General features: G+C 44.9%; 1 protein-coding gene and 1 long non-coding RNA gene across 6 annotated transcripts in view; one reads left to right on the forward strand and one right to left on the reverse strand.

Annotated features, from left to right (window-relative positions):
• CCBE1 (collagen and calcium binding EGF domains 1) overlaps positions 1–11,100 on the forward strand; it is a 141,419-nt gene extending 130,319 nt beyond the window's left edge. Inside the window, exons 7-12 of one of the 3 annotated variants that reach the window (XR_014517255.1) lie at positions 3,909–4,029; positions 4,724–4,863; positions 4,952–4,987; positions 6,151–6,186; positions 7,265–7,886; positions 7,974–11,100. Coding sequence is in view for 1 of the 3 variants with exons in the window: in XM_083466154.1 (XP_083322280.1) it covers positions 3,909–4,029; positions 4,724–4,863; positions 4,952–4,987; positions 6,151–6,186; positions 7,265–7,498 (567 nt within the window). In the remaining 2 variants the exon portion in view is untranslated. Of the gene's footprint in view, positions 1–3,908; positions 4,030–4,723; positions 4,864–4,951; positions 4,988–6,150; positions 6,187–7,264 lie in introns of all 3 variants that reach the window. The other 2 variants (XR_014517256.1, XM_083466154.1) reach the window with 2 other exon arrangements.
• Positions 1,385–22,080, reverse strand: LOC310689095. 3 transcript variants are annotated; one of them, XR_014517309.1, is made up of 3 exons: positions 21,977–22,080; positions 14,829–14,947; positions 13,705–13,825 (listed from the first exon to the last, which is right to left on the reverse strand). It is a non-coding gene; the product is annotated as an uncharacterized lncRNA (long non-coding RNA). The 3 variants fall into 3 exon arrangements; XR_014517310.1 differs by having other exon boundaries at positions 14,829–15,512; positions 21,977–22,064; XR_014517308.1 differs by lacking the exons at positions 13,705–13,825; positions 14,829–14,947 and adding an exon at positions 1,385–1,647 and having other exon boundaries at positions 21,977–22,079.
• Positions 22,081–22,464: the final 384 nt, after the last annotated feature.

Raw genomic sequence — 22,464 nt, forward strand, 5'->3', positions numbered from 1 at the left:
TTGGCTTCACGCCATCATTTTTCTCCCAACACAAGGTAATTATCTTTTTTATAAAATAAAATAAAAATCACACATAACTGAGACACATGTGAAAACTTGAGTTTTGTGAAGGTTGTCATGTGTGTTTTGCCTGGGATTGTTTGGAAAAATATATTAGGTGTGGTGGATCCTGCTATTCAGCTAGAGGACATAAGAGAAAGGAGTCCTTTTCCAGGGTTTTGTTATTTTGTTTTAATATAAGACTAAGAGGCCAATTTTATTCTGTAAAACCTTCAAAAGAAGAATCCGCAAGGGAACTGTATTGTGTTTTATCTCATGCAAGAGAAACTCACCCTGGCCAATATCATCAGGAATCTGATAGCATGATGTGAGGCTAAGCTTGAAGCGTGAATCTTCCAACTCTAAGCTTGGAATCTTGTGGGGTGGGGCAAAAGGCAGCCGAAATTTGGAGTGATTTCAAGTGGGGCGGGATTCCTAATAGGTTTGGGGGGCTTTTCAGGTGGCAGTAGATGTTCTGGGGTGTTCTTGGTGTTCCAGAAGCCACCATTTCCCTACCCCCAATAAAATGCACCAGAATGACACTACAATACTGGGTTTGCAGCATTATGGGGAGATATGAAAGAGCTTGCAGTAAATGGAGTGTGCAGAGTGCAAATGGGGCTGCAAAATAATAGTGAAATATTTGAGCTCAGCTGCTGCCTGGCGGACATGATGGCCCTGGAGTTCTCAGAAGCTTACTGTATATGTATGCATTTATTTGCTAAATTTATATCCCACCTTTCCTCCCAAAAGAGCCCAGAGTAGCTCCTTTTTAGCAGTTCGTTGGATGGAATATCAGCAGTGGTAGGCAAATTTCCCTGGAACACAGCTGGATTATAATCACCGATCTCACCCTGCAGTGTGGAGCGCTTGGTGTGTTCTCCACGTCCTGTTCTCTGCTCTCATTATATCAGAAGAAATTCCAATACACCTGGAGAATAGCCACTGTGAAGCAAGTCCTAAGTCAGGCATAGGCAAACTCGGCCCTCCAGATGTTTTGGGACTACAACTCCCATCATCCCTAGCTAACAGGACCAGTGGTCAGGGATGATGGGAATTGTAGTCCCAAAACATCTGGAGGGCCGAGTTTGCCTATGCTTGCCCTGAATGGTGTCCCAGGATTCTCTGCAGCACTCAGGGATTCTATGCAGATATAATGGAAATAATTCCTCAGAGATACATTTTTAAAAAAAACCTTCTTCCCCATCATCCCCCTCCACAGAGTTGCAAAACTAGTCAGAGAGAGGGAGAGCCCTTTGCCAAAAGAAATAAATAGCAAGCAATCCAGGCATGCAAGCATTCCCATGTGTGGAATAGCTCTCATTGCACATGTTGCTTGCGCAGATACATGTAAGTATGTATTTAATTAGAAATAAGTGTTAGCCTGGACCCAGGCGATCCATCGCCAAGCCAACTGAGCAACGGTTTCCGCACGGAACTTCTTCAAAAGTATATGTAATGCGGGCCATGGTGGGGGTTAGATCTCATTTCCGTGACTATTGTCCCTTTCGAAAATATTGTAGTGAGGTATTCTGTTTCCTTGTGAAGAAAGATTCATGCATGAAGAGAGACTTGGGAGTGAGATCATTTTCAAGAGCGATTCCAAGCCTGAATCAAGAAAGTGGAATGGGATAGAAATTAGATCAGTGCATGCTCGTGTCTGGCTAAGATAATAATATTCATCATCAGAGCACAGGGCAGATGCTTCTGACCTTGAGATAGTGAAGAGAGAGCAGACAGGAGTGAGTGACTGGTTTAGCATACATTGCATGAGCTTCAGGGCCACGTTGAATTTGCAGGTTGCCATCTGTTGCCCCTACGTGTCCTTTATGAAAGTTCCTGTCTTATCTGTTCAAGATAAATAAACAAGTTGGCAATAAAACTAAAATTGCATATGTGTACACTCAGCAGGGGGAGAAAATGTTCTCATCCTGTAAGTACTCTGAGCCCTTGGAAGGGAAAACACCATAGCTCAGTGCTTTGAATGCGGAAGATTCCAGGTTCAGTCTCTGGCACCTCTGTTTGGTCTAATCCAACAGAGTGTTTGTTATTCCCATCATCCCTGATCATTGGCCACAGTGGCTGCATTGGCTGAGGATAATGGGTAAAAGGTAAAGGGACCCCTGACCATTAGGTCCAGTCGTGACCGACTCTAGGGTCGCGGCGCTCATCTCACTTTATTGGCCGAGGGAGCCAGCATACAGCTTCCAGGTCATGTGGCCAGCATGACTAAGCCGCTTCTGGCGAACCAGAGCAGCGCACGGAAAGACCGTTTACCTTCCCGCTGGAGTGGTACCTATCTATCTACTTGCACTTTGACGTGCTTTCAAACTGCTAGGTTGGCAGGAGCAGGGACCCAGCAATGGGAGCTCACCCCATCGCGGGGATTCGAACCGCCAACCTTCTGATTGGCAAGTTCCTAGGCTCTGTGGTTTAACCCACAGCGCCACCTGCGTCCCTTGAGGATAATGGAGGCTGGAATAAAAAGGATTCTGGGTGGCTGCATGTTTCAGACCCCTGGTTTAAGCAATCTGCTGTAACAAGAGCTCTGCTGAAGACTTTGAGGATGGGGGCTACAAGTCAGAGCAGACAGTAATTACTACTACTACTACTACTACTACTACTATTCAGCCAAAATTTGAATCCAGGAATAAGTCTAGAATCTGTCCCTGTGAAAAACTAAGGGGTGAACTTTCACTTTAGTTTTTATACTTGCCTGTGTTTAATCAAAATACATTCTCTCTTTATCCAGAGTGCTCATATGTAGGATAACATACGTCTCTTTAAGAACTCTGAAGTGGCAGACAGAGATTTAATTTTTTAAAATAAACTTACATGTACTGCACGCACACCATACACCATTCATATTTGGTGAGAAGGGTATATATATATATATATATATATATATATATATATATATATATATATATATATAGTGTTGCAGTGCATGTATGTACCCAGGTACAAAAGGTAAAGCTATTGTACTTTTGTCTAGACTATTGTCTAAACAAAATTTAAAAATTCCTTCCGGTAGCACCTTAGAGACCAACTAAGTTTGTTATTGGCGTGAGCTTTCGTGTGCATGCACACTTTTTCAGATACATGCATGAAGTATTTGTTTCGACTATGGCAGACCAACATGGCTACCTACCTGTAACTAGACTATTGTCTACTTCTTCATGTTTGGGTATTTTTTGCTTCCTTGAAGCTGCCCATTCACAATAACTCTGTGAGGTGGTGAAGAGAGAATAGGGGACAGTGCAAATAAGGCCCCTGATCTGCCATGTCCAGAACTTTGCTGGGCTCCACTGACCTCTACCATGAAGGAAGCTCAACCACCAACAGAGAAGCTCTGTCAGAGAGAGGTGCCCCAGTACACCTTCCCAAGTGGCAGGAAGGAGCTGACACCAGTATCTGCCTACAGAAAGTATTAAGAAGAATGGTTTGGAGCAGAGAGGCTCCTGTGCCTACCATGCTGCTATCACATGATGCCAGTGGACCTGATCTGCGCCTCTTTTCTGTTCCAGCCTAGGAACTGTCTCAGAAAAGGGGCATTTTTCCTGACCCCGACCTTCCTCTCCAACAGGTGCAAGTTCCAAGTCTGTGGGTGCAGTGCCAGCAACACCACTTCATCCAACCCCTGACGGCCAGGGGTTAGGATTGTGCCTTGAGTTATCCATCAAATAGCAGTGGGCTTCCCAGTCCAAGTGTAGCACCATGGCTCTTTCAGAGGATAGACTGATGGAATTAGTAGCTGGGTCATGAACTGCAGATTTCATTTTGTGCTGTCTTCCAAGCAACAAAAACTCAACTAGGTGTCACTGAATATGCCGCGTAGCTAATGGTTTGTGGTGCTTTCTTTCTTGCAGGTTGCTTTGTTGCCAAATAATGCTGCTGACCTTAGCAAACCAATCACAGGAGAAAAAGTACTTGCATCCAACACATTAATACCAGGTCCTCCTGGACAGCCAGGTGATCAGGGTCCTCCAGGTAAAGCAATAAAGTAGTTAAACTAATTTTTATGTTTATCATATTTGTATACTACCATTTGTACAAGGAGCTTAGAATAGGAACAACCATGCATCCACACACACACACACACATATATATATATATGGTATACACACACACACACACACACACACACACAGTTAGAGCCTCAAAGCATGCCTTGTTCCATCTGGTTTATTCCATCCCAGGAGCTGTCCAAGGTGCTGCAAACTTGGTTCTTCTACACCTCCTCTCCTAACTGAAAATATTCCATTCCCAAGCTATATATTTGTTTAGTGATTAGTGAATCTCTGGACTGGGAATTGAGAAAGGTTTCTCAACTTTCCTTGCCAAGTTCAACCTTTCAGATCTCACTCTTTGTGCTCTTTGTCCTTGAGCTCCTTGGACAAAGTGCAATCAATCAATCAGTCAATAATGTGGTTGTTTTGTTTTGTTTTGTTTTGTTTTGTTTTGTTTTGTTTATGTAATTGCATCATAATCCTTGAGCTGAATTGATCTTATTTTGGCCAAGATACAAGGCAGATGGTGCAAACCTCTGGGCTCCTGGTCTGTCTCCCAGCAACTGAGATACAAGCTAAAGTAGGGGTGTTGCTTCTCCCCGTTGTTCAGCCCCCATTCACCAGCCACATCCATGAACCCACTGACAGCCTTAACCATCTCCCTTTTATTGCAGGTGCCACAGGTCCGCAAGGGAGCCCTGGATTTCCTGGATCTCCTGGCCCTCCAGGTCTGCCAGGCCCTAGAGGAGCAATGGGGCCTATGGGACCCTCTCCAGACCTGTCCCATATTAAACAGGGCAGAAGGGGCCCCGTGGTCAGTATTGCACCTCCATTCCATAAATGCGCGCAGCGTATTGGTTGGGTTATTGCATGTTCATAAGGACTGTGGTTTTGTTTTTCAGGGTCCTCCGGGAGCACCAGGAAGAGATGGAGCAAAGGTGAGCAAGCAATTCTTTCCCCTCTAGCATGTGTCTTATGAAATGTTGCTCCCAGTTCCCAACTAATTGGAAGGCAGCAGTAAAGCTGGCCTATCCCAAGAAACAACAAGCAGAGCCCCCTTGTGGCTGAGTAGTGTGAGAGTGCCTTGCAAGAGAACTTCTGTATGAATTGGGTGTACAACATGGCCTGCCTGCTAATATAGATTGTTTTCCTGTTGTTCCTTCCTAACCAGTTTGATGGTTGTGTACAGGCTGAATCTCCACCTGATATCTCCCAAGCTCAGGACAGCTGCAGACCCAAATCCTGATACAGTAATGGAGCCACAAATCCATCTTATTGAGCATTGCAGTTTATCTTTTATCACAAATCAGGGCCATATCTCTTTAGATATGTCTTGAAATTGAAGGTTCCATGCTGTCATAATATTGTCCATCTGCTATATTAATTGGAAACATTTTTCACCTACATCTAGGGTGTAAATGAATCTATTGTTCATTTACTTTATAGTAAATTTGATTGGAACTATTTCCAATACAGATGGATTTGGCTTTTGGGGGAAAGTTGTTTCAGAGTTTTTCCCTGCTCTGGAATAATCATCAAAGCCTGGTTCAATGTGTTGATTTGAATACTTACAACAGATAAAAAAATTGTGATTGGAAATATGATACTTAACTTTGATATGTAGGAAATGGTAAATGAAATCAAGGCTTCACACTTAGTAGTGTGAGAGCCCTACTGAACTCAGTCAGAAATACACCTAGTGAAAGTCCCATTGGACTCAGTAGGATGTTCAAATGCTTAACCTTTGCTTCAAGTGTAACTTTTCAGATCACTAAATGTGTGGTTTGAACAATTATTTAAACTTTTGTTTACTGAATTTGTTTTCTGGCCTTCAACTCAAAGGTTTCCAGGTTGTTAGATAGCAATACAGTATATAAAAAATATATAAATCCATAGTAGGGGTGGGGAAAACACCAATTTAAAGTAAGTATCATAAATGAAATATCAAAATATTAAAGAAACTACATTACAATCAAGCAGCAACCCACTTCTCAACCAGTTTCATATGCCTGAGAAAACGAATGCAGGTTGCTTTCGAAGGATGGAATAGGTGTCCAAGATATGGTTCCATTTTAATCAATGAAAATGATATTTGTTACAGGGTGACAGAGGGGCACCAGGAGAAAAAGGAGCACCGGTAAGTATCCTACCCAGTTGCAATGCAATGTTATTTATTTATCCAATTCCAAATGTTTATTTACTTACTACCGGTTGGACTAGACAACCCTCTAACTCTACAATTCTATGTTACAACATAAAGAGGGGGTATCCAACTAAACAGTTGCACTAGCATAAACCCGTTGAGCTACACAACGTAACTTCCCCTCCCTCTCCTCTCTCTGTGTAGCCCCCCCCCATGTTCTTCTAAATCTGTTGCAGGATTGCTCCCAACCCCCCTCCCCCCCAGATCAAATTTAGGAGGTGCACGGGGAGAGGAAAGGCAAAGTTCCATCGCACAGCCCAAAGTGCTTGTGCTAGCATAACTGTTTAGCTGGATACCACCCATAACAGCATGAAATATATTTCAGCTTCATATATTTCTTTTTCCTACATCACTGTTAAATATACTAATATTAACAGCTACAGTAACCAAAATCTGCACCTCAAGATTTCCCCATCCAGACAAATGCACTGGGCATGGGAACGCTGAAAAACTGACCCCTGTCTTCCAGGGCTGCTGGTAATTGTATGGGTGGAATAGTCTCTCCCATATCTGTATTCCTTTGCCCCTCCAACTGCAATCAGTTGGAACAGTCTTCATTTATGCTTTGGAACTGCTCTGAAGCACACATGGGGCTCCAGACTGAGGACATTGTTTAATGGTTAGCAGTATAGAGGTGTGAGCATCTGTCTGTTTTTCAGTCCCAATAAGTGCCTTCTGTGGTCTTCCCTTTAAACAATTTTTGACATTTCTTTTAATGAAATAAGAGGTGAAGACATGAATGTCTCATATTAGACACTCTCAGTTCCTATACAAAGCCAACTCTGTGCCCCCAATAGTGAGGGTAACAAAATCTTACACACTGAAGCATTTCTCATTTGAAATTTGCATTCGGAAAGGATTCAAGTACAGATTGCTTTTCCAGGCTTCAATTTTCATTAGTTTCCTTTCCTCTGTTTTGATAATCTATCCGAAACTGGTGCTGTGACGTACTGTAAGTCATTAGGAACACGAGGGACTAGTAACTTAATTGTCACACCTGTAATATTTCTAGGGACCACCGGGTTCTTTTGACTTCCTGTTGCTAATGATGGCCGACATCAGAAATGACATCGCTGAGCTGCAAGAGCGGGTGTTTGGCCACAGGACTCATTCATCGACTGAAGAGTTTCCATTACCTCAGGAATTTACAAACTATCAGGACATAGTGGATCTGGGATCCGGAGAAGATTACAAACAAAGGACTGCGTCGAAAGACTCCCGAACATACGGAGAAGGCAATCATTAAAACGAGCTTGTGACCTGGAAAGAGTAAAACTTTGCAGGGCAGTGGTCCACAAGTCATTTAAGCCAGCGTACTTGCACATATTCCAGTTTAGCCCCATGGAAATGGGCCCATGTACACGATTCGCTGAAATTACCGTCTTCCCTTACTATAGCACTGCAGGCAGGACCAAATTAAGAGCCAGCTAGGTGATCAGCACTCAGTGAGAATTATCCATTGTTGGAATGGGCAGATGGAGAACTGCATATGAAAAACCAAGACCTGATTGTAGGTGGAAGACATATGTGTTAGAAAGGAACAATCCTTTCTACACGTTTCCTTGACATGCTGTCTTTTGTCTGCATGGAGTTGTTCATCATCAACCTTTTATTCGACCGTCAGTCAGAAAAAAGTACATTTGTCAATACACAGTTAAAACATCCAAGAAGATTTTAGAGCTTAGCCAACACTAAAATGGGCTAAACAGATAGCCCCATAGCATGGAGTTGTTTGCTACAGCTCAGCGGTTTATGATGGCTATATATTACCTTCCATATCAGAGGAAGTGTGCTTCAGAATAGCTATTGTTGCAGAACAGAAGTGGAACAGCGCCATAACATTCATGCCCGGCTTGTGGGCATCCCAGACGCATCTGGTCAGCCACTATTAGGAATGGAATGCTGTCCTAAATAGACCTTTGCTCTGATCCAGCTGCTCTCTTAGCTTGTTAACAACAGTTGCATCCCATGAGTCTGCTTATAGTGTAACTCGACTCTCGAGAGCAAGGGGCATCAGGAATTTGGCTGTCACCCAGGATTCCCATATCATACTCTGCTCACATCTAGAGGAAGGATTGCGCAAATATAGCTATGAACATCCACCTGCACTGCCTTCCTCCTGTTCCTTTTTTCTTTTGCAGCCTGGACAGGATACCGGTTGACCATGTGTATATATCTTCAATTTTTCTACATCTCAGAACACATTTCATTCTCCTTTGTCTTCCAGTAGGGGAGCAGCTGCTGTATCTGTGACTTTAAATTGTAGGCAATTTTAAAGAAGCTCAGTTGATGGAGCAAGTTGGATGTATTCCACCTGTTGAGACACTCCCAAATAATTATGCCGTGCTGTTGGTCTCCATTTCCTTGCCACCCAACTCCCTGATGCTGCATAAGGATGCTGGTGGGAGTTGAAGGTGAGGACATGTACAACATGGAGTTGTAAATAATTGTTTGCCTTCTCACCTTCACCATGACACTCCCTTCCTCTCGTTGCACCAAGGATACAGTGTGTGCAAGGCAAGGAATGGGACTTTCTGCATTCGCGCAATGGCCTAACATTAGCATAAAGGAGGAAATTTTACATCTGCAATGAGTGCTCAAAAGTAGGCAAGGGTCTTCAAGTGCACCAGGGTAATTTTCTACAGCCGAGTGACCTGTAAGCTACCTTAGGTACTAGTTCTGTGGCTTAAATGATTTGTAGACTGCACTGTTAAAAAGAGTTGTACAATATTTTAAAAATGCACTGATAATGTATAAAGTTTTATATGTTTTATTGTCCAAAGTTTCTCGATTCCCTTTTCTTACAGAGATGTTTACTGGTAGTAACACAATCCAGCTGTATTATTTGTTAGCCCAAGAACTAGCCCCAGAACTGTCTAAACATGGACACGATAATAGATTCTGCTTTGGAGCAAAAAGTAAAAAATAAAAATCCTAACGCATTGGTAATTCCAAGTGCAGTGGCATAATTTGCAGTCAGAGGTAGCTACAAATGCGTGACGTTTCCTTTTTCTTAGCAAAACAGTGAAGTTCGGGAAAGTGGCCAAGTGTCAATGTTATTAGCCAGTTCATAAATTGTACTTTCCAGCCACGAGGCAATGACCTTGAATGAGGTGCAATATAAAGTTGCCTGTAATCAGACTTCTAATCCATGTAACTTTGGTAAAATACAAACAGTCAAGTAGTCAGTTCTCGTTCCATATTCCCCTGGCTGCAACTTGTACGCAATGCCAATTTAGTGCTGACGGGGGAAGAGATTGTGGCTGGTCCATGGTCGAAAATAAATATTCTGAATATATCCCCTACTTAAATCTAAGTCCTGATTTGAGGGCTGCAATGCTCAAGGGCTTTCACATCACTAGTGGTACTTCAGAAAATCTCATGAATCTAGTTCAGTTCGCTTGATGGCTTTTTTTCTTAAAAGCATGTGCAATGGGCCAATTGGATTGGCTGGTTGGGACGCGGGTGGCGCTGTGGGTAAAACCTCAGCGCCTAGGACTTGCCGATCGCATGGTCGGCGGTTCAAATCCCCGCGGCGGGGTGCGCTCCCGTCGTTCGGTCCCAGCGCCTGCCAACCTAGCAGTTCGAAAGCACCTCCGGGTGCAAGTAGATAAATAGGGACCGCTTACCAGCGGGAAGGTAAACAGCGTTCCGTGTGCTGCGCTGGCTCGCCAGATGCAGCTTGTCACGCTGGCCACATGACCCAGAAGTGTCTGCGGACAGCGCTGGCTCCCGGCCTATAGAGTGAGATGAGCGCACAACCCTAGAGTCTGGCAAGACTGGCCCGTACGGGCAGGGGTACCTTTACCTTTTACCTTGGGTTTTTAGTAAGGGGTGGTGTAGAATTAAGGCATGAAAGCAGAATAGCAAGAAGAGGCAGTGTGGGCATGATCCAGCAGACCTTAAGTCCCATTGCTTTCAGTGGGAGTGAGCCAAGTGCAGGCTTTGACTGACTCACGCCCATTCTTATTTTACGAAAAGAAAAGTATAATCAAACCATTCACAACGTTTAGTGTAATGAGAATATTCTGTGTTGTCAAAAGATGGTTTAGTTTTGCTTTTTGCTTTTTAAAGGCTTAATGTGTCTACAGAAAAAAATACCAATTCCCTAGAACGTGTTTTTAAATGGCCACAATTCCAAAGATTCTATGTATTGCTGATTAAGCATCATTATTAAAATTAGTTCCATTGATTTCATTAGAAAGGCGGCTTGATCCTGTGCATGTTTACATAGTAGCAAGAGCCACTGAGTTCAAGGGGACTTGCTCTTAGCTAAAAGTCCATAGGATCTGCACATATGACAGCTTAGCCCCTTGGCGTGTATGCTTCTGCAGTAGTTAGCAGTAACCAAAAATTAGCTGAGATGCAGGCATTGAAAAGTTTTTGCTAAAGATTTCCCAACTGGCATGAACAAACACACAGAAGAAAGGAAGAAATAATATTCTATAACCTTTGAGTAATCCCTTGAGATCTCAACGCAATCCCTGTCCGAGACTGTCTGTAACTGTGCAGACAGTTCACCAGGAATTTTCCCCATGCATGCCTCACAGTAATGAGTGGATCTGGGGCAAACTCATTCTCAGTAGATTTGTGGCCAATCTCTCTTTGAGATCATATTTCACAGTAAACTTGCGGAAGCAACTGGAGGTTAACAACGTGACCCATAATTTTATTACTTTCCTCCCTTTTTTGTAATAATAAAAGACACAGAGCTTTGTCCCTTTGTACACATTTAGAAAGCTATGCAACACACAATTATTTATGATGATTATATGAAGTACTAGAGAGTATAAAAAGTGACTGTGATTATGCAATGTATTTGCAATTAAAGAAGGATATTTTTTCTTATTTCGGTATTGACTCCCTTGTATCTTTTCCAACTTCTTTTTGAAATGGTGTCTATGAAGAGAGGCCAGCAGAGACAAACACTGCACATTGCTGGAGGGCAGTGAGTGTGACAGGCTGACACATATAAGCTATTTTTCTCAAGCAGGTGCTACAGCTTTTACTGGCTGACTATACAAAGTGGGGAGGGGGGATATCCTTCAACTGTGTGAACGAAATCCTCAGGCCGTAATTATGTTAGGTGTAGTTTGGCTGTAAAGCAAATACAAAAGTATGTCGTTTTTGTGGATGTGGCCAGTGACAAACCACAGTTGATGGGCACCTCATACCATCTCTCCCCAAGTCAGTGCCCTTCTAGACCACAGCACCCAGCATCCCTCATGCTGGAATCCAACAACATCTGGAGACAGCTGCTTAGGAAAGGCTGCTTCAGAAAGCCAGCACCCAGGCTCCCTCGATCAAGGTGGGGCTCTATAGTTTAAGGTTGCCAGGCATCCCCTGTTCTCGGGGACAGTCCCCAGATTTACAAATCTGTCCCTGGACAAATTCCGTCCCTGGAATGTCCCCAGATTTGCAAATCTGTCCCTGGGAAACGTGGCAGCAGCAGCCTCAGCAGCCCAGAGACAGCCTGTTAGCGCAGTTGGCTCTGGCTGGCTTCAGGAGCTGAAAAATGTCGCCTGCCATTTTTCCTGCGCCACGGCAGTGAGCAGTGAGCAGCTCCTTAAGCCAGCCAGAGCCAACTGCACCCCCAGTCTGGCCCCTCCTGGGCAACGGCCGCCCGCCTGTGACTCCCGAGCCTCCCCTGATCTATCAAAACAAAGGGGGAAGGAGATCGGGGAGGCTTGGGAGTCATGGGCGGCGGCGGGCTGTTGCCCAGTTTTTTTAAAAAAAACTGCACATTTATGTTTCACAGGGTGCGAAAGAAGGGCTTTGCACCTTTATACAATATGCATGTGTGCTTGGGCCCAGGGGCTTTTGCCTCACCATCCCCACTACTGACTCCCTGTTGTTACTCAGCTTCAAAAAAAAAAAAGGGTCCCCGGATTCATTGAAAAAAATCTGGTACCCAGATGAAATGCCAGGTTTACAAAGGGAGGGGTGGGCTTGGTTCTTGGAGATAACCGCTTCGCTCTGTGGGGAAATGCAAAGTTCACACCAGTGCCCCACACCAAACTGGATGGAGCGGTCCACAAGTTTCAGGCTCCATCAGGGGAGAATACAATGTGTTACGGCTTGCAGAGCTCAGGGAGGTGCACCTCCGTCGAAAGTCCCTGGAAAAACAGAGGCTCTCTCTCCACTCACGCCTGCCTTCCATAATGCTGAATGATGCATTAGCTCTACAGCAGCAATCTCAATGGCTTGCACCTATAGGGAATCTGCACTCATTTGCATGATCATTCACCAGTTTGGCTTGGGATAAGTAGGACTGGGCTCAGGGTGGGTTGATCTAAACCAAAGATGAAAATTTGAACTGAAACATGGGAACCCCCAACAAAAAAATTATAATTTGGCAAAATACTTGGACTTTATGATATGTACTTGTATAATATGGAATAATTAATGTGATTGGATTGGATTGTTAAAATGGAAAACTTAATAAAAATTATTATTAAAAAAAATGCAGGGGAAGGAGCATTGGTTTGAATGAGTGGGGGTGTCTCCAGCCTAATTAGTCCAGGCACAGCTCCCAATTTGGCCCATGAGGCTGTTCCCTTCCCTGCTCCACACCAGATGTACATATGCATTTATTTATTATTACATTTATATCCCATTTTAGCCTCAAGCTCACAATGACCCTGAGAGGCAGTGACTGGCCCGAGGTCACCCTATGAGCATCATGGCTGAGCGGGGATTTGAAGCATGGTATCCCAGATCCTAGGCCAACACTTAAACCACTACATTGCATGAGCTCTTATACATGTGGGGCAGAAGCAGACATGGCCACATAAAAACTATTGGGATCTTAAACGTGAACTCCCAATTACAGTCATATCTCAGGTTACAGATGCTTCAGGTTGCGTTTTTTCAGATTACGGATGCGCCAAAACTCGGAAGTACCAGAACAGGTTACTTCTGAGTTTCGGCGGTTGCGCAGAAGCGTTAAATCATGCGTTGCACATGCACAGAAGCGCCGAATTGCAACCTGCACATGTGCAGACGGGTTGCGAACACTGCGGGTTGCGAACGTGCATCCCGCACAGATCACGTTCGTAACCTGAGTGTCCACTGTATTCTTTTGCAAGTGGGGCAAAAGTTAACCCTACTGGCATCAACTGCACATGGGAGTTCCCCAATGGCAAGGCCTAAGTGAAGCCAAAGCGGGGGGGTGGGGGGGTTGTTTGCTCCATTTTGAAAAGAAACTGATTTTCCTCTCTGGAAGAAAGTTCTGCTTCAGGAGCAAGCCAGTTGACTCCGGGAGCTCTCCTTCAAAGGAGCTTGCTCTGTGTGTGTGTAGCTTAAAATGGAGCTTCCCGCCCCCCACCGTCGAGGGAACCTAATGTAATGCGTTTAGCAGTTGGCCAGAGTGACCTCCTCACATTAGAAGTGCTACATTAAAGGATAGTAGTCTTAGAGGAAAAGTGATCTTTGTACTGTATATGTCAAATCTGATTCTTACCATGTTTAATTCTTCCAGAAAGAAAAGCAGGATAAAAAATATTTTAAAGCAAATCAATCCAATATGGAGCATTTCTCTCCTCTTCCCCCTCTCCACTTCTGGGAACCACAGCTATAAGGAAAGATTTATAGGACAGCAACAACGTTAACAAAGGGAAGTGGGTCTGTAAGCCTAGAGAGAGAAAAAATAAGGACAGGCATGTTACAATTATGTAATACAATGGTACCTCGGTTTTTTAACGTCTCCGTTGACAAACGTTTCAGTTTTTGAATGCCATAAACCCAGAAGTAAATGCTTCCATTTTCAAATACGCCTCAGAAGTCAAACGGCTTCTGCTGAGTGTATATGTTAATTTTCTCTATGAAATTTGCAGGCCGCCCTTTGCACCTTGGTTTCCAAACATTTTGGAACTCAAATAGTCTTCTGGAATGGATTATGTTCAAAAACCGAGCTACCACTGTATTTGAAAGGATGCCATAAGAGGGACATGAAGTGTTCACTTTGGCCATAAAGGTTAGGACATAGATAGTGGTAACATCACAAGGATTTCTGCTTGCACAAAGTAACTTTCCTGCCTGCACATGTGCCCCATGACATCGCCAAATCTGCTTCAGATCCTTTACAATGGCTTAAATGGAAGCTTTGAGGAAGGAGAGGGGGAAATGTTCCATTACACATGCAGAAATCCTTGGGCCGGTGAAGCAAGTCACTTGGTGCTATTTTGAAATACAATCCAGAGTTGAACATGAGGACTAGGAGAATTCCTTCCATTGACAGGTCACAGGCATGGAGATGGAGGGAGACTATGCCTTTACTTAAAGCTGGGTAAAGGGCACTAATCAAATAGGACCAGGCCTATAACGGGGTGGGCATGTTACAAGTCTTAAGCTGAACTGTAAAGAAAAACACTGCCCCAGAAAGTCGTGGGATTCCTTTCAAGAAAAGCATAGGACATGCTTCTGACCCAGAAAGCTGAATGTGCCATAAATTAAAAGCCTTCCTATAACCATTGCTGCTTATATAGTCCCATAAAGCAAAACGTGTATACTGGTGGCCTGCCATTGGACAGCTATCGGAATGTATTTAGCTTAGCAGCTCCACAGGCACGATTTACCTTAAAGTAGATTGCAGCCTCTCTGGGGGGGGGGGGCACAATGTCTTACCTGGACCTTTATCTGGCTATCTTGTATCCTGGACTGTAGGATCTCTTGGATGACTTCCAACAGCATGGTTCTAATGAAGACATTATTTTAAAAAAACATTGTCTAATGGAGACCAGGAGAGTTCCCAGTGAGGAAGATGGACTGCATGACTCCTTAAACATTTTGGTTAGCGATATCCAAAGAGAAGCAGCCAGTGCTTAGAAATGTTGTGACTTCAGGACTGAGAATGTTTGACTTGTCCCTGTGCCCACCACCCAGGCACAGTTTTTGTCCTCCTTCAGTAATTGCTTTTGATAGGAAGAGTCTATCGGCGTAGCTGGTTTCTGTCCACCAGCTCTACACGTTGAAAGCCTTTAGTTCTGAGTGGACCATTCTGCTACTAGACCTGTTCCATCAAATCCAATGACTCCTCATTTTCGAAAGCCCAGAGCATGAGCATTGCTAACAACAATCCCAGGAGACGCAGTGTTTCGTTTTAGTGCATGGTGGTCGACGATACAGCAGATTGCATTGCTCATTGTGGTAAGTCAAAGGCCTGTGGAGCAGATGTTCTGGGATACTCCGAGAATTCCTTTTGTTGTTATGAGTTGTATATCTGGTTAACTGGACCTGCCTCGTGTCATTCTCCCCCACAACTGAAAATAACAATGTTTTTACTTAGTAACAATACACAGGACTGAGCCAATTTCTTTTTGTTTTGTGAACCTTGAAGGGGAAATGAGTTTGTCCTGTTCAGAGAGACATTTAGTAGCAATATTCTAGACAACATAGTCAAACTACAGTGGTACCTCGGATTACATACGCTTCAGGTTACATACGCTTCAGGTTACAGACTCCGCTAACCCAGAGATAGTACCTCGGGTTAAGAACTTTGCTTCAGGAGACAGAAATCGTGCTCCGGCGGCGCAGTGACAGCGGGAGGCCCCATTAGCTAAAGTGGTGCTTCAGGTTAAGAACAGTTTCAGGTTAAGAACAGACCTCCAGAACCAATTAAGTTCTTAACCCGAGGTACCACTGTATTGGTAAGTTGGTTATAATGTTCCACCAAGTGGTGCAGGGAATATTTACTACTTTCTTGCTTCCTCAAGGGTTTGTTTGTTTGTTTGTTTGTTTGTTTGTTTGTTTGTATCAAATATAATCGTTTCGCCAAGAGGTTCCATCCTTACCATGATGAGGGACAATTTGGCAAATGGTCATGTGCTGTCACCTTACATTGCCCTCTGATGAAAACAGGTTCCACCTTTTCCCAAGCACTGAAACTGTCATGTGTCACATGACACGACCCATATGCGTTCCAAGTTGTGATGGAGAGAAGCATGTGTTGGTGATTTGCCTTTTGAAAGCAGTGCTGATGTTGCACACAGCGAATTAGATCTAGGTTATTTAAAAAGCAAACAACAGATGGAAAGCATTTCACAAAGAAAATGGCTTCTTCTCCTTTGCTTTCCAAGCCATGTGAAAACTCTTTGCAGATTTCTGCCGCAACTGATTAGCTTTTAGACTGTCAGAGACTTTTTTTGTCCCAAGGTTACTGCCAAATATTTGGCTCCCAAAAATCCTGGAGGCATCCTTTAGTTCAGCTCTTGCCTTTGGCTCCAGACTTCCACTACCTGACGCCCTCCAAAGGTTTCACTCATTCATAAGGTTTCTTGCCTACCCTTCACAGTCCCATCCCAGGACAGGTTACAACCATACAGTAGAAAATTATAAAAACAGATAAAACCATTGGTGTCAGAGCTGCTTCCAGATCCGAGCTCACAGAGGATCACGCTAGCCAGCTTTCACTGTATAAAAGTCTTTATTGATTTACAGTTTCCATTTCCAAGCTGCAGCGCGCAACTCTACGTCTTATAAGCTAGACCGGCGAAGCTCCGTCTGAGTCCCCGCCTCCTGTACACCAACTTAATACCCTAGCCTTACTCCACCTTTTCCTCCTGACCGTTCTTCTCTGGGTCCCTCTGCCCCCCGTGGTCTCTTCCTTCTGGGATTCTTCTGACGCTGACCCCCCGGACCCTTCTGTCTCCTTGCGGCGGGCTTTAGGACCTGGCTCCCTTTCCGGGCTGCTTACTGTGCCGCCTTCCTGTGCATTTGAACTTGGCGCGCGCGCCCAACCTCCCACTTTCCGTTTGACCGTTTCTTCTCTCTCCGATGGAGGTGTGGCCACTCCTGACTCATGTCCTCCCCCCTGCGGCGAGCCGCCTGATCCCGATGCCTGGCACCCTTCCTCCCCACTGCGCTCTGTTGGGGATGTTGGCCCCGATTTCCAACTGCTGCTCTCTGAACCCCCTCTTGTCCCTTCTTCCTGGGGTGTCCCCCTAAGCTCCCCTCTTGCTCTGGTCACTGGCGCTCCTTTCTGTGAATCTTCCGATTCACTGGAAAGACTCGGAGATCTCGGGTCGTCGTCATCGCTCATCTTTCCTTCGGACTCCTCCCCTTCACTCTCTGTTTCCTCCCTTGCCCTCGCCTCTGCTCCTGAACCCCTGACAATTGGAATTCTAAAACGAGTAAAACCATTCCAAGTGCAACAGAGCAGTAAAGGTAAAGGGACCCCTGACCATTAGGTCCAGTCGTGACCGACTCTGGGGTCATCTCGCTTTATTGGCCGATGGAGCTTCCGGGTCATGTAGCCAGCATGACTAAGCCGCTTCTGGCGAACCAGAGCAGTGCACGGAAACACCGTTTACCTTCCCGCCAGAGCGGTACCTATTTATCTACTTGCACTTTGACGTGCTTTTGAACTGCTAGGTTAGCAGGAGCAGGGACCGAGCAATGGGAGCTCACCCCGTCGTGGGGATTCGAACCGCCAACCTTCTGATCAGCAAGTCCTAGGCTCTGTGGTTTAACCCACAGCGCCACCCGCGTCCCAACAGAGCAGTATAGAGTCGATAAAAGAGATGGGTCATTGGAAACTGCTTTATTCCTAGTCAGACCATTGGGTCCATCCAGTTCAGCACTGTCTAAAATGACTAGCAGTGGATCTCCTGGGTTTCCAATTCCCCCATCCCTACCTGGAGATGCTGGGGACTTAACCTAGGACCTTCTGAATGCAAGGCGGTGCTCTGCAACAAAATCCTTCCCCAGTGTCAGGCTTCAGGGACCCAGCTTTCTCCCCACCCCACCCCACCCCCTTGGCAGTAGATACGCAGAACAAAGAGAAAGGAGTCTCTTACCAGTTAGAGATTTTAATGATCACAGCAAGAGAACAAAATAATCCATTCCTCGGAATGAAGGGGCTCCCAATTAAGGGTTCCACCCACTTCCTCCCTAGTCCCCCCTCATCACTTCCGCATCTTGCAACCTGATCTCTCAACCACTATGCTTTCTGTGCTGCCACCTTACCTGCTCTTCTTGACCTTGGGCTGAGCAGGTGGATGCTTTCCAGCAACACTGAGTCTGTTCACTCTCTCTCCCAGTTCTTCTTCTCCTAGCTGTTCACCACCCAGTTCTTCCCAACTTCTGTCTATGTCCCTCTGCGAACCGCTGTTCCAAATCTATATCATCCCACTGCTCCTGGAAAGATCCAGGATCCTCATCAGGAGCAGGGGAAGGGGGAAGGCTCCCACCATTCCTCCTCAATGTCACCCTTCTCCGCACAGACCCTGACACCCAGGCTATTACTTATAAAAAAGTTATGCCCATGACACTAGGAAGTCCCTCGGGGTACTGACAGAAATATGTAAGAACATCTCACAACAAAAGGAACTCTTCAGGCATGTGACGTCCACAAAAATGTTTGTTCACAAGGAACCCCAGCTCCCACCCCGTCCCAGTTAGAATGCCAAGACACAGGAGGACTAACAAGCAAGCAATTTTCAGTGGTGGAGAGGAAGAGCAGGTCCAGCGAGGTCTGGTCACTGATGCCACTCCTGGAAGGAAGAAGGGTATTCTTAAAACCCAGATCAAAAAAGAAAAGGCAGCCAAAGATGCCAGGAATGCATTTGTATATCAGAACCAGATAAACAGCAAGAAAGATGGACGAACTGAGCTACCTAAGCCTTTTTCACACATATACTGATAGCCTGACTTCTGCGTCTCGACAGTAAAAATTGTACCATCCCATCACACACGTACACCCAATATTGAGAGATTATTTGCAATTAAATTTATTTCCAGCAAATTACGGCACTGAATGTGTAACGCATTATCGACTTCAGCTTTTGCTCAGCCTTTGGCGCACAAAGCAAAGAGCTTGACTGATGCGCTGTGTTTGGGCCCCATCCAGCCATTGTTAAGTCCCATTGATTGCCTTGGATGAATTAATGGGGTTTTAAAAGTGCTTAAAGTTGGCTAGATTGGTATCCTATATTTGAATCATTAGACTTTATAGATAGTGCGTTAGTTAACGATGTCATCTGATTGTTCATTTGGACTAGATTTCCAGACTTTTGCTGGGGTTCAGAGGGTTGTAGCATTTTAAGAAAACCAAAACATTGCAGTAATTTTGAAATATAGCATCAGGGGAAGAAACATACACGAAGCATTGGCTATGAGTACTGGATCAGAACTTCAAATCATGGTATCATAGAATCATAGAATTGTAGAGTTAGAATGGACCTCAAGTGTCATCTTGTCCAACCTTCTCTGATGCAGGAATCTCAACTAAAACATTCTTGACACACAGCTATCCAACCTCTGCTAAAAAACCCAATGCACCAACTTCTGAAGGAGTTGTTCCACTGTTGAACAGCTCATAATGTCGGGAAGTTCTTCCTGATGTTTAGTCGGAATCTCCTTTCTTGTAACTTGAATCTGTTGGTCCTGGTCCTACACTCCGGAGCAGGAGAAAACAAGCTTGCCCCATCTCCCATGTGACAGCCCTTTAGATATTTGAAGATGGCTATCATATCTCCTCTCAGTCTTCTCTTTCCCAGGCTAAATGTACCCAACTCCCTCAACCAGGTCAGGTTCTCATAAGATTCAAAGAACAGGGAGTACCAAGGGGAAATAGGGGAGGGGAAGATGCTCCCATTGTTCCTGAAAACATTATATACATACAGTTACTCAGCTACTCTAAGAGTCTGGTCTTCATACTAAGGCACCAATGGACCAGTTCTCCATAGCTCCCTGTTCTAATCCGCTCACCAGGCTTAGGGGAGCCCTATGGTTTGACGAAGTCCCTAAGTCCCCCATGAGGTCTGAGCATGCTTGGTGGCTACAGAACACTGACTGACAGGACTGGGGACAATAACTGGGTGAGAGGATGAATGGGGCAGAATATTCTGGAGGACACTGAACAACAGCACTCAACACTGCAACATATTGTTGCTTTATTATATATCATAGAATCAAAGAATTGTAGAGTTGGAAGGGACCTCAAGGATCATCTATTCCAACCCCCTGCAATACAGGAATCTTTTTGCCCAACGTGGGGCTCAAACACACAACCCTGGTATTTGTAACTGTAAAGTAAAGGTAAAGGGACCCCTGACCATTAGGTCCAGTCGTGACCGGGGTTGTGACGCTCATCTCACTTTATTGGTTGAGGGAGCCGGCGTACAGCTTCCGGGTCATGTGGCCAGCATGACTAAGCCGCTTCTGGCGAACCAGAGCAGTGCACGGAAACGCCGTTTACCTTCCTGCCGGAGCGGTACCTATTTATCTACTTGCACTTTGACGTGCTTTTGAACTGCTAGGTTGGCAGGAGCAGGGACAGAGCAATGGGAACTCATCCCATCGCGGGGATTTGAACTGCCAACCTTCTGATCAGCAAGTCCTAGGCTCTGTGGTTTAACCCACAGCGCCACCTGCGTCCCATTTGTAACTGTAAGCCACCTCAAACATTTTTCATGAAAAAGGCAGACTAGAAATATTACAAATAAATGTATTGGGCAGTGCTCCAGAAAGTTTTACTCAGAGTAGACCTGCTGAAATTAATGGACCTAACTTGATCCTGTTCATTAACTTGGTAAACTCATGGCGAAATTATTTACACCTGTGACTCTCCAATGATGAACTCAAGAGTTGATTGCAAGAGCAAATTCCCCCTTGAAAAGTCCTGTGGTCAGCCAACATTGACACCTCCACGTGTCACAGAAAACCTTCAAAAAGAATCTCAGGAGTGCCACGGTTACGTCACACACAGCAGTCCTTAACAGCGGGTGAGGGTGGAAACACTGCATTTCTGATTCTAACCCGAATCACATGGCACATTTGTCGGCTATGGAATGTGACCCTGGGAAAGAATGCAAAGCAGGCATGGAAAGACCTGTGAGAAAATAGGTGAGGAATATCTAAGATCATTCGTTGCTCTCCTGCTGCTGGCCAATATATATCAAAAGGAAAAGAAACAGCCTTCTAGAGGATATGAAAAAGTCTGGCGTTTCCCATCCATTAGTTTGCAAGTAAAACGACCTTGGGGAGCACGTAGGTAGAAGCCCAGATAGCATAAGAGCTGATCAAAATGTGGAGGAAATTAAAGACATGTGTAGCAAATGAAGTGCGAGGCTTATCTACAAGGAAATGCAATATCTATCTGAAGCGTGGAGAACCTTTGACCCTCCAGATGTTGCGGAACGACAGCTCCCACCATCCCTACCCAGGGGCTATGCTTGCTGGGGCTGATGGGATTTGAAGTTCAGCAACATCTGGAGGGCCAAAAGCTCCCCACACCCACCTTAGACATGGCATAAGGGATGTTACCAAAAGCAACTGAAACCTCATGTATGAAAATGCCCCAAACCAGTAGTATTTCGTAGCCAAATTCTGCCAGGAAGCATTGTGCCAAAACAGCAGCTCAGAATACTACTACTCCTAATAATAATAATAATAATAATAATAATAATAATAATAATAATGGCAGCCACATTCCCTAAGGCACTGGTCTTCAACTAGTAAGGCAGAACACATAACTAGGTCATGACCCCATCTAAGGTGGGGTACAATAGCAGCACTAGAAATACATGATTAAAACAGGTTTACTTACATGAAAAGACTTGCCAGGCAGTGGCGTAGTGTGGGGGGTGCAGGGGGGGCCGGCTGCACCGGGCGCAACATCTGGGGGTTAGGGTTAGGGGGCGCAAATCCACGGGTTAGGGGGCGCAAATCCACGGGTTAGGGGGCGCAAATTACTTGCCTTGCCCCGGGTGCTGACAACCCACACTACGCCACTGTTGCCAGGATCCAACAGTTACAGTGATGAAAATCAGGCAGGCAAGAATCCTTAAAAGTCACAGAAGTCCATTTTCCAGCTCATAGTGGTATACACTCCCTTGAGGAGAACTCACTGACAACCTAAACCAATGTAGGAAAGAAAAAGAGCATGTACAATGACAGAAAGAAGAAGATTGTTTTCTATTGTTCCCCCTCCTGACACAAAAGTTTACAGGATGTGAGGTCATACATCCCCCTGCTTGTGACTCTCTAGCAATCATGCATTTGTGATTTTGGCTGCAGATTATCCCACACTGGGATTTTCTGGGCCAAGGTGTCTCTCCACAAGAAAAATACCACAATGGTTGTATACCGTACAGCAAGCCAGGCATTTGTAACTTAAGCCGTTTCGCATGTTTGCCCCTGTCAGCCACATGGGCAAAATAATGCCCTAGGTGGGCAGCATTCCCAACCCCTGGCATCAAAGCCACCTGAATA

This window comes from Podarcis liolepis (genome assembly GCF_965112155.1).
Source record: "Podarcis liolepis genome assembly, chromosome: 11".
Classification (NCBI taxonomy): Eukaryota; Metazoa; Chordata; class Lepidosauria; order Squamata; family Lacertidae; genus Podarcis; species Podarcis liolepis.